Source organism: Amblyraja radiata, chromosome 28, assembly GCF_010909765.2.
Source record: "Amblyraja radiata isolate CabotCenter1 chromosome 28, sAmbRad1.1.pri, whole genome shotgun sequence".
NCBI lineage: Eukaryota > Metazoa > Chordata > Chondrichthyes > Rajiformes > Rajidae > Amblyraja > Amblyraja radiata.
Genome location: NC_045983.1, coordinates 15,273,203 through 15,286,177, shown reverse-complemented (window position 1 = coordinate 15,286,177; position 12,975 = coordinate 15,273,203). Strand labels below are relative to the sequence as shown.

The 12,975-nt window shown below is 44.1% G+C and overlaps 1 protein-coding gene across 1 annotated transcript in view; it reads right to left on the bottom strand.

Annotated features, from left to right (window-relative positions):
- smg6 (SMG6 nonsense mediated mRNA decay factor) overlaps window positions 1-12,975 on the bottom strand; it is a 293,373-nt gene that overhangs the window by 266,339 nt on the left and 14,059 nt on the right. Inside the window, exons 7-8 of the mRNA XM_033045897.1 lie at window positions 6,378-6,488; window positions 2,996-3,217 (exon numbers count right to left, since the gene is read on the bottom strand). Coding sequence (XP_032901788.1) covers window positions 2,996-3,217; window positions 6,378-6,488 — 333 coding nt within the window. The remainder of the gene's footprint in view (window positions 1-2,995; window positions 3,218-6,377; window positions 6,489-12,975) is intronic.

The following is a 12,975-nucleotide window of genomic DNA, read 5'->3' as shown; positions in this document are numbered from 1 at the left end:
GCACCTAGTTTGGCATCGACATTGAAATCGCAGATCAATATCTGACATTACAAATCTTTGGCAGTATACCTACATTATGGCGTGTAACTGATTTCTGAAGCGTAAACATCAAAATATGTGAAGTGTAAAATTAATATTACTTGAGACCAATCATACAGCCCAGTAGTTGCACCCTTTATAAAACAAACAACTCCGCTGGCACTGCAAGGCATCGGGCAGAAACAGGGCTGGAGCAAGGAGAAATTCAGACCTCAAATAAAGAGGAAGATGAATCCATGGAGACGAGTCGTCTTTAGACAAACACACGCTGCAACACTGCTGCCGAGTTCCACAACAATTGGCTGCTTGCATGACCTTGTAGTCATAATTCTTTGAAACATGCCAGGCTATTCTGCCCAATGAGTCTATGCCAGCTCTCAAGAGTAATCCCGTTCCATCATTTATTGTGCCATAATCTGCTCAGTTTCATGCCCATTGACTCCTGCTAATTCTCCTAACACCCACCCACGAGGGATAATTTTAAATGGTCAATCAGCACAACTTTGGAGGTAATTGGAGCATCAGGGGAAATTCACGTAGTTACACAATAGTATTAGTGCAGGAACAGGCCCTTTGGCTCACCATGTCTGCGTCAACTATGATGATAATCTAAATTAGTTCCATCCGCCTGCACATGGCCGATTCTTTCTATTCCGTATTCATTTGTCTATCTAAATGTTGCTTCCACTACCTCCATGGCAGTGCATAACCGGCACCCACCATTCTGTGTAAAAAAAGTTGCCTTGCACATCTCCTTTAAACTTTCTCCCCCTCACCTTAAACTTCTAGTACTTCCTCCTGGGGAAAGAGATTCTGACCATCTACCCTATCTACGCCTCTCATAATAGTGCAAACTCCACACAAAGCACTGGAGGTCAGGAGTGAAGCTGAAAGTCTGGAGCGGTGAGATAGTAGCTCTATTGTTGTACATACATACCAACAGTTGGAGGGAATGCCAAATTTAAAAAAAAATCAAGATTTTGATACAATCTGCAAATTTGTTACGGCAGCATTAATGCCAGCACCATCAAAAGCCATTTTAAACAAAATCTTTGGGGTCTGGAGAATCTGCTTGTTTAAGTGCCAGCTCACTTTCACAGCCCACATCCCCCAATCCCTACCCTGCTTTAAATCCAGACTCCTAATAGTGCTGGGATACTTGTGTTCTTCCATTATTGCAGCACCAAACAGAATATAGAACCTTATAGTGGCACAAAATTGCACAGTATGTAAACTGAACCTTTTAAACTACTTAATAAATAATTGAATGATTGAAGGTGAAGGGGCAAAGAAGTGCAGACATTCTGCAGAGCAGACGTGAAATTGAAATGTCTCATATGTTTCTTATTCTTCGATTGAGGCAGGCATGTCAGCCTCACAAGTGGAGAAAATAAAATAGAAATTTACGTGTACAAAACACTTCAACATGTAGTAGTCTATTGATGCCAGACATGGGCTCTGCTTTTATTGGGATTTGGTTTTAATATTTGGCTTGTTTGAAGTTTGCTTTTCTTACATCTTACAGGCGTGGGAAAGGTGGAAATCCTTCAGCAGAGGGGAAACAAACCAAATCGAATGACTGCTGTTACGTGTGAGATGCATTCAGAATAAATGATCATTCCTAATCAATGAGGTGCAATCTTGTAATTGTTACATTACACTGCAGCCACATTCTCATGCACACTTTCAGAAGAAAAAGAGAAAATGCCATTTTATACTTTGTCAAACTTGAGACTTTGTTGTCATAAGGCTGCACTGAACATTCTAAAAAAATAAAATCAGTCACTGAACAGCTTCACCACAACAGGAAAGAATCTATATAGAATTTTAAATTCTACCCACCATACAATAAGGAACGATACAATTAAGCTGGAGAAGGTACAAAAAAGATTCACATGGATGTTGCTGAGACTAGAGGGCTTAAGTAATAAGGATATACTGGATGGGATGGGATGCTTTCCCCTGGTGTAAACAAAGCTGAGAGGTGAGAGTTAGAAGAATAGAGTTTTATAAAATCATAATAAAGATGGTCTGTCAAGGGGAATGGAGTCTAAAATTAGATGGTGTAGGTTTAAGGTGAGAGGGGAACATTTTAAAGGGGACCTCTCTCGGGCAGCAAGTTTCTCCACACATTTCTAGCTCAGGTAGGTAAATTGATCACTTTGATGACTGTCCTAAGGACCTGTTTCCATGCTCTATAGGTCTACGACTCTAAATTTTGTTTGCTGTTGAGGGCCACATGAGGCCCCTTTCTGCCCAATTACCAAAATAGGGCAGGTAGAGGAACTCTTTGGAGGACCAAGGAACATGACAGTCAGGAAGGAGATGAAAAGTGAAGCAAACGATATGGCACAGAATAAGAATTATCAGGCATATTGGACAGATATGAAAACCAGTGGGCAATCCAAGTCCTCTAACCACATAGCCAACAAAATAAATAGCAGATCAATGGAGTTTAAGGATACCATACATATTGGTTTGCTTTTTCTTAAAAACATTTGCAGGTATAATTTGCAAGACAAAATCTCAGCACAGAGGTGGCAGCACAGGAGAACTGCATTGGCATAGCTGCGTAACTGCCCGTCTCACTCTTTCCACCAGCCTCCTATGTCTCCTTTCCAACACCCTCCAGTTCCCTTTTGAATACCACTTCAAATCTTGCAGTTCATTCCAGACATGTTAAATACACACTGTAAAAACATTATTTCTCGTACTTTTGCCAATCAACTTCATTTATAATATTGATTGCCTGCCCCAAATTGATCTTGAACTGAAAGGCTTGCTAATCCGCTTTAGAGACAGTAAAGAGGCATCCATATTACTGGTGCTCTGGATCACATCTAAGCCAGACTAGCTGAATGTGGTTTTCCTTCTCTGTTTGAAATTAGCGAAGGGAGTGAATCGGTTTGTTTCCATCGCTATAACTATTATTCACAAATGTTGTCAAAGTACTTACATCACTAGGAGATAGATTTCCGAGATCTTCATCCTGCTCTGAAGTCGCATCGTCCCTGTTCAATTCATTACCCTGGGAGAAGTGGGGATGTGAGGTGTGGATCCAAACCTCCACCCTGCTGGAATCTTCCCCAACCTGCCTGAACATCTGCTTTCTGCCCTTGGCTCTGGAGCTTGTGCTCTGATCAGACTCTTTGTGCCTCTTGAACTCGGCTTGCTCAGCCTGCAATAAACAAACAAAGACATGATGCAACCAGGGTGGTCAGGTGCAGTCACTGAGGTGACAGTTACTACAGCAAAGTTACTTTCATAACCCGGGTATACCCCCACCATGCTTTAAGCTTTATCATTTAACTACTTCCAAGTGACCATGAAATTTGCAAAGTAGAACATCTAAATCAATTAAGTGATGTTGGGAAACACCAAGAACGCCATTGCATTTCGGTTAAAGTTTTGTGCATCAAAAAAGCAAAATTGAGCTGATTCCCTACTAACCAGAAGGGCTGTTTCAGAGTTAACCACATTGATGGATCTGAAGTGGCATATCAACCAGATTGTGTAAGGGCTTTAGTAGTTTCATCAAGGGTACAACGAGACCAAGAAAATTGATCCAGCAGTGGTTCAGTTCATGGCTCGAGTCTTAATCAGGACCGCTGTTCTGATATTGATGTGCTGCGTCTTAAAGAAACTCAGAGGCAGCAAATGCTTGATGCTCAGACCCTCTTCGTTTCCCTTGAGACAGAAGCCCAGATTGAGGGAATTGGGACTCCCTCCGGGATAATCAGAGGTTATTGGAATAGAAAACCCCTCAAGGGTATAGTAAAATCATTCATTGATTGAAAGATGCAGCATGAAAACAGACCCTTCGGCCCAAGTCTACGCTGGCCATCAAACACCCGTTCACACCAGTTCTATGTTATCCCACATTCTCATCCACTCCCTACATATTGTAAAAATTAATGTTAAGCAATTAATAATTACAAAATCAATCTACTGAGCTCAGATCTTCTCCCTCTCTCGGAGATGTTGGTATGGGGGTGAGGGTGGGAAGCTCCTGCAAACACAGACAGAACCACTCAGGATAACGCGTAGATCACATATTGTACCGAAGTTGTAAATTTGTAATTATCTCGAAAAAGTGAGCAGAATCTGGTCTTTTGATCATCCAAGGAAAGTAATGATAGTACAGACATTCATAATCTTATAAACTGCGATTGGGGACAATCATCCTACAGCAATGACTTTAAATAGCCATGACTTCACAAAGAAACATCAATACAAATAGTCATTTTAAGAACAAAGGCAGAAAATATAATGGAGGAAAGACACAAAATGCTGGAGGAGCTCAGCAGGTCTTGCGGAATCCCTGGAGATCATGGATAAGTGTCAAAGTCAGTCTGAAGAAAGTCCCGAACCGAAATGTCACCTATCTATGTTTCCCAGGGATGCTGCTTGATCCGCTGAGCTACTCCAGCATTTGGTGTCCTTCCTTGATAAAGCAGCTTCTGCAGTTCCTTGTTTCTGCATAGCAAATATAACATTGATATTCACAATGTATAGCCTAGAGTGCTGCACCATGATAGATTTCTGACTCTGAACTCCACCTAATTTATCACTGTTCAACTTGCCATAGCTCCACCAGCTCAAACTGCTGCAATGTTCACTTCACCAATCCCACAGCTCCACAAGAACTGCCCACCGCTGAGTTGCACCCCATCGCAACACCTCCCAGTTCACCAGAAAGGCCCTTTGTCATGTCCCACCCTCACCTTGCCCCACAACTCCACGAGAATTTTCCATTGCTAAACGTTCAAACAGGTCAGCGCTCCATCAGTATTGTTTCTTTTGCCCGTTCCATTCCACCATGTCCCTGCAATTCTACATTGCTACCCTGCAATCTGTTCCACTGCCTGCCCCCAAGAACAGGGGTAGCAGCATCAGCTCACAAGCACGTCATAGATGCGCGGTGGGGGGGGGGGCAGTGGGAGACAGTGAACTTGCCTTACTGCCACAAGGGGTCTGGAATACAAGGGCAAGGAAAGTGATCTGGACCTAAAATAGCTCACATCCAAATGTATCGATGTAGCAGTGCACTGTGGAAATCTGAAGAGACTATCAGAAATCGGAGTGAATGGGAAAGGAGAATGAACTTGGATTGTAGAGAGATTAGTGAAATCTCAAAACCTAAACCAACTCAAACATTTGAACCAAACTCAAATCAGGCACCGAACTGGGGACCAGGGGTTGTTGCTCATGATTATTAGCTCTCGTTGGTCTGAATACTTGTAGCTGCCCAGTGTACGGGGCTCCTTCTGTATGTTCCAAGATCACCCCATCTGTAAGTTTCCCATTCTGCACCCTGTTTCTCGCATTTAAAATAGTGAGTGACCAGGGAAATGTTAGTGAGCAGAAATCAGCGGCAGGACATGGGCATGGGTTTTTCAGAACCCGTCGTCTAATCACTGTGAGGTCAGTGCAAGGGAATGAAATCCTTCAGAACACAGCTCTAAGCTTGCGCAGCTGTCAACCTGTAAGCCGAAACTCAGAGTATCCCAGTTCTACTCTGTGAAAAATTGAAGGAGAGTATTAAACTAAGGGGGCATAGGTTTATGGTGAGAGAGGCGTGCGAGATAGGTCAGTGTAGAGGACCTTATTTCTATGCCTAAGCTATGCTGCTCCTGCCATGAAGGCAGCCGATGGTGATTTCTAGAGAAAGAGGCAAGATTTCTTCCCTTTTTCTTTTCCATATATCTTTCTAATGCACTGTTAATGTGAAAGATTCTGTTCATGTCACACAGCAGAAGAAATGTATGTCATGGAAAGAATTACAGGGGATGGTCACCCCAAACTACATGGAATTGACGAATGGAAGCAGTGGCAGGGAGTCCAGTCTGGCATGATGAATATATACAGGCATTCAGTAGACTCTGGAATCCATCTACTTGGTATGATGAAGTTTTCATCTTCTTGGAATGGTTATTTCTTTAAAAATATGCATCATATCCCTGTGCAATCCTGCACTCTGACTTTCAGTGAGAGCAGCCTTTTCAACCTCCCCAAAGTGTTCAAGCACAGTTTATTCTGTTTATTTTGAGAGACGAGCAGTGCTTTGATCACAGCTTGTCCACTTGCCAAGCTTGCCATCAGAATCGTGCAGAAGGCAGGAATGGTCATTTTCACACGGCCCAGGCAACTTGTTTTTTTGTTCTCAACAAGTCACAGAGATCTCATAGAGCCTTCCAGCACTGCCACCAAGGTCTGTTTATGACTAAGTAAACACCAGCAAAAGCCAAGCTCGTTCACTTGCTCTCTCCCTCCCTCCCACGCACGCACACACAGAATAACTCTGCCAGCTTGCTGCCTGCACTGAGCGACAGACTGACCTTCCTCTTGGTTTCTTCGAAGAGGCTCATCAGACTCTCTCGAGCTGTAAGAATTGGATTACTGGCAGCCAGACTCCGCATGTAATAGTATACAGCATCCAGCTTCCGCCTCTGTTAACAGAAAAACAAAAAAAAAAGCAAAGATGAAACCAGTTTAAAACGCAGACAAAGCTCAGCTGAACCCAATTACTACGCATTCCCACAATTACTTCATTTTCACTGAAATCTATTAGTCATAAATTATCCAAGTTTCATAAAACCGCTGGACATTTTTTCCCCATTGGCTTTACCCCTCTGAGGACCAGGGCTCAGATTTATCAGACCCAACACAAATATAATAAAGCAGCTTTCTCGCACCCCAGACACGGCCCCTGGCTGTTTCGTGAGGTGTGCGAGCACTCAGCCTTTTCAATGTCCTTATCAGCATTGGTGCACAGAAAACAATACTGACAACTACAGCTTAACGAGGAGAGAAATATTCGCTCGCTGCATGTCCAAATCCCAAACTAAGATTTCACTGGGTCACTGCAATATCCACCAAAAGCTGCCCGCAGAGGTGAGGGTGTTGAGGTCCAACTCCAAAAAAGATTAAAATTCCTACAAAAAGAGACAAAATCTGTTCCATTTCTTGCAATATGCTGGCACCGACTCAACATCAAACCCACGCACTGCAGCTTTCAGTGCCACGAGATCGAATTCCTTACCCTATTTCAAATGTGAAATTTAATCAGCAATCCCTTTGGGAATACAATGACTCCTCATTAACACTTCAAATACTTTCCACAGTGCAATTCTCATGTGAACCACTGACATCTAGTGGCACAGAGAACCTGCCCCAGTTGTTACGTTTGTTCAGGTTATGCAGAGGGTCGAGATCTCATTTTCAAAGGTTCGGATTAATTGAGGGTTCATTACAGTTACGGGGTTCACATTCTCAAGGGTACTTTAGAGAAGGAAGTGCAGTGACTTGTGCAAGGGACTACTCCCACCATTCTGTACATAGAACGATCCCAAGGGCAGCAGGGGGAGGACAGGATAGCTGCTCTGTTTCTGGGACCGTCAGCCTGGGCTGGAATGTTGGCCAGCACGGCGGGAAACCTCCCTGCTCCTCTTCACCAGATTTTTTAAACAGGAACATGCAGATGTGTTGTCCTAAATAAGAAATTTAGTGAGAAGAATCAGGAGGATTGTTGGCGGTGTGCACAAGCTGCTGCAAGAGAGTTGGGCTCACATCAGTCGACAAGCTCACTAACCTGGGATAATCCATTGCAATTCGAGATACAAAAGTGTCTCACAGCTTTCCTCCACCAATGTCTCTTTACTCTGCTTTTATCTCGTGGAAAACGGTGGGATTCTAAAATTGGGGTGAGGGGGGGGGTCGCAATTCTAAACATAAATCCAGTATTTTGTGTTGCCATTCCGCTGCCAGTGTCTGTCTGAAACATCTGACAAGTGAGCAGACTACTCTGGCTGAAACCAGGCAAGGTGGAGCAGGCGCTCAGTGTCACACAGCACACAGAAATAGGCCCTTTGGCCCAATTCGTCCAACGTGACCCATCTCAGCCAATCCCATTTGCCCGGCGTCCCTCCAAACTGTTGCTGTCCATTTATCTGTCCAAATGTCGTACACCTTATTCAACTAGTTCCTCTGGTAACTCGATCCATTCACCACCCCATGTGTAAAAGTTGCACCTCAGGTACCTACTAAAATTTTCTAATCTTACCTTAAATCTATGACCTCTTGTTTTTGATTCTCCTACACCACTGCATTCACCATATCTATGCCCCGTCATGACTTTATACATCTCAATAAGATCACTCCTCAGTCTCCAGTGGTCTCAGGAATAAAGTCCAAGCCTGTCAAACCTCCCCCTGCAGCTTAAGCCCTCGAGTCCTGGCAGCATCCTTGTAGATCTTCCCTGCACTCTTTCCAACTTAATGGCATCTTTCCTTTGGCAGAGCGGCCAAAACTGAGCACAATACTCCAAGCTCGGCCTCACCAACATCTTGTGCAACTGGAGCAGAAACTCTGGCCTAGTCTGTGAGATTATATGACCTGTTTCTGCTGGAACAGTCAACACCAAACAGGCCAGGTGCCAGTCAACAGTAAATTTCATGCAGGTACTTAAATAGAACGTACAAACATGTCGGTATCCAATAACTAGGGAACAATAGTGACAGGCTGTGAGGCACACACCGCGGACATTGAATCGGCTGCTGGTTTGGCAGGCTTCCCCTCTTGCTCTATCCTGGGCACTAACACGTCGTTCCAAAATTAATGAAAAATTTGCCACAAATACAGCTGTGGGGAGATACGAGACCCAGGATTATTTGATAATGATCCTGGCCTCAACTCTCGGAACAGTGTGTGCACAAGAAGAGGTGAAAAGTCCAGGTCAGTTGGCGTTCTCAGACAAGGGGAAGGAGAAACAAGCAACTCAGTACCTGGGAAAACCAGTGGCTCTGTGCGTCTGCACCAAGTTGAGGAAGAGGCTATGCATCAGGAGAGCTGGGAGCTCCAACTTATTCAAATGTTGCTGTTTTATTCCAGCTTGGATAAGTGGATTCATACCATGAAAGAGGGATTGGACCATCAGTGCCCTTCCTCGAGGAACATTCCTCTGAGAATCCTACCTCCTTTTCTATCAAATTCGGGTTAAACGTACACAGATTAATTAACTGACTAACACATCAGCTTCAATCCAGAATAGAGACAGCAGCTGAATCAGTAATCACCCAACAACTGCTTTCCCCGTCCCGATAAGCAGCCGGCCCACAAACTCCACCTTGCCTCGTTCCGTTGAGAGGGCACGGGAGCAAGAAAACAGATTCCAGCACACCTCAGCCCTAAAAATACTCAAGCTTTCATCTGACAAAAGGCATGATCTGCAGCCCTGGGGATATGGAGAAAGGAGGACAACATGGAAAAGCTATCTTCTCACTGTCAAATGCTTCATTTCTCCACTCAGCCAAGAAGTGGCAAATTTCAGTGTAAATGGGGAAAAAAAAGTTAAACGCTGGCCAACAGTTCAGCTCCACAACCGAAATCTTGCTGCTCTCAACTCTCCCACAGTGGCTGCCCAGATGACAACACTTGGTAACAATGAGATAGCTGCATACCAGCCCACTCTCCTGGGTACATTTCCAACTGCTCTTGACCATTAACCCTCTGGCCGCTGACATTCCGGGAAATTCCAATGCCCCTGGGCCAGCCTTATTTCAGCACAAAGTAAAGCAATTATCCAGTGGGAATGTATTGTGGTTTTTCCTTGTGCAGTAAACACAGGAATACAGAGAGAAACAGCAGCCAAACGCAGTCCATTCTGTTCTCCCACCCAACAGCATTCATAGAACTTATACAGCACAGAAACAGGCCGTTCGGCCCACATTGACCAGACTGACCAAGTTGGCCTACTGGGATAGACCAATTTAAACAATAGACAATAGGTGCATCAGTAGGCCATTCGGCCCTTCGAGCCAGCACCGCCATTCACTGTGATCATGGCTGATCATCCACAATCAGTACCCCATTCCTGCCTTCTCCCCATATCCCTCGACTCCGCTACCTTTAAGAGCTCTATCTATCTCTTGAAAGCATCCAGAGAATTGGCCTCCACTGCCTTCTGAGGCAGAGAATTCCACAGATTCACAACCCTCTGTGTGGAAAAAGTATTTCCTCATCTTTGTTCTAAATGGCTTACCCCTTATTCTTAAACCGTGATCCCTGATTCTGGACTCCCGCAACATCGGGAACATATTTCCTGCCTCTAGCGTTTCCAAACCCTTAATAACCTTATATGTTTCAATAAGATTCCCTCTCATCCTTCTAAATTCCAGAATATACAAGCCCAACCACTTCATTCTATCAACATATGACAGTCCCGCCATCCCGGGGATTAATCCCGCCATCCTCGTGAACCTCTCCCTCAATAGCAAGAATGACCTTCCTCAAGTCCAAAACTGCACACAATACACCAGGTGTGGTCTCACTAGGGCCCTGTACAAATGCAGAAGCACCTCTTAGCTCATATACTCAACTCCTCTTGTTATGAAGGCCAACATGCCATTCGCTTTCTTCACTGCCTGCTGTCTATGCTTACTTTCAGTGGCTGATGCACAAGGACCACCCAGATCTCGTTGTACTTCCCCTTTTCCCAACTTGACACCATTCAGATAATAATCTGCCTTCCTGTTTTTGCCACCAAAGTGGATAACCTCACATTTAAGCACATTAAACTGCAACTGCCATGCAGCTGCCCACTCACCCCTGTCAAAGTCACCCTGCACCGTCATAGCATCCTCCTCACAGTGCAAATTTGCTAATGTTACTTTTAATCCCTTCATTTAAATCATTCATGTATATTGTAATTAGCTGCGGTCCCAGCAACGAGCCTTGCGGTACTCCACTAGTCACTGCCTGCCATTCTGAAAGAGACCCGTTAATCCCTACTCTTTGTTTCCTGTCTGCCAACCAATTTTCTATCCATGTCAATACCCTACCCCTAATACCATGTGCTCTAACTTTGCCCACTAATCTCCTATGTGGGACCTTATCAAATGCTTTCTGGAAGTCCACTTACACTACATCCACTGGCTCTCTCTTGTCCATTTTCCTAGTTACATCCTCAAAAATGTCCAGAAGATTAGTTAAGCATGATTTCTCCTTCGTAAATCCATACTGACTCGGATCAATCCTGTTACTGCTATCCAAATGTGCCACTATTTCATCTTTTATAATTGACTCCATCATCTTCCCCACCATTGATGTCAGGCTAACTGGTCCATAATTCCCTGTTTTCCCTGTTTTCTCTATCCCGCCCTTCTTAAAAAGTGGGATAACATTAGCTACCCTCCAATCCTCAGGAACTGATTGTGAATCTATAGAACATTGGAAAATGATCACCAATGCGTCCATGATTTCTAGAGCCACTTCCTTAAGTACCCTTGGGATGCAGACCATCAGGCTCTGGGGATTTATCAGCCTTCAGTCCCATCAGTCCACCCAACACCATTTCCTGCCTGGTGTGAATTTCCTTCAGTTACTCCGTCACCCTAGATCCTCTGGCTACTAGTACATCAGGGAGATTGTTTTCCTTAGTGAAGACGGATCCAAAGTACCTGTTCAACTCATCTTCCATTTCCTTGTTCCCCATAATAAACTCACCTGTTTCAGTCTTCAAGGGTCCAACTTTGGTCTTAACTAATTATTTCCTCTTCACATACCCCTTACTCCCCTTGGAATCTTTCTTCCTCTTTGGAATGAACTGATCCTGCACCTTCTGAATTATTCCCAGAAATACCCGCTATTGTTGTTCCACTGTCATCCCTGCTAGGGTATCTTTCCAACTTTGGCCAACTCTTCCCTCATGGTTCCATAGTCCCCTTTGTTCACTTGTAATACTGACACTTCCGATTTTCCCTTCTCCCTCTCAAATTGTAGAATAAAATTTAACATATTATGGTCACTACTGCCTAATGGCTCATTTACCTCGAGTTCTCAGTCCCCAGCCCTGGTCCTCTTGCAGCCATGTCTCTGTAATTCCCACAACATCATACTTGCCAATTTCTAACTGAGCATCAAGCTCATCCACTTTATTTCATATACTTCGCGCATTCATATACAACACTTTAACTTTGGTATTCACCTCCCCTCTCACACCGGTCACTATTGGCCCTGACCGTACTCTCTTATCCCTTCTTGAACTTTCCTTCCCATTAATTCGGGAGTCTTTTGTAACTTTTCCTGTACTCACTTCCCCTTTAACTCCATCTTTATACTCCCAATTTGTCAATCACTGCCCCCCACTATTTAGTTTAAACCCACACGTGTAACACTAGCAAACCTGCCTGCCAAATTTACCTGCTCTTGGTCCAAACCAAACCCTTCCTCTATATCCGTCTAAATGTCTTTTAAGCCGTAATTGTATCAGCTTCTATAGTTTCCTCTGGCAACTCATTCCACACACAGACTACCCTTCAAGTGAAAAAGGTGTCCCTGAGGTTCCTCTTAAATCTTTTCCCTCTCACTTTAACCCTCTGCCCTCTAGTTTTAGAATCCTCTACCCTGTTAAAAAAGACAGCGAACATTCACTTTATCCATGCCATTCAGAATCTTGTACACATCATCCAAGGCACCCATCAGCTTCCTAAGCTCCAAGAAAATATATTACTCACTATAACCCGAGCCCAAAGGTCTAGGTAACATCCTGGTAAATCACTTCTGCACCATTTCCAGCTTAACATTCAACATAAACACTAAGAAGTGTAAGGTTTAAATGCTAAATGAATATTTCAATTGCAATGGTTGCCTGGTTCATTTCAACCTATACCCTTACTTTGTTTAGTGCAGGGGTCGGCAACCTTGTTCTGCATAGGGGCCAGGGCGCATGTCTGTGAGCGGATGGCGGGCCACATCTATCACGTGTACACATGGATCCCGCCCCGGATGGCAGGCATCAAATCACATGTTTACAGACGGTAGACAAAAATGCTGGAGAAACTCAGCGAGTGAAGCAGCTTCATGCAATCCTTGCATGTCTCATCCGCTGAGTTTCTCCAGCATTTTTGTCTACCTTCGATTTTTCCAGCATCTGCAGTT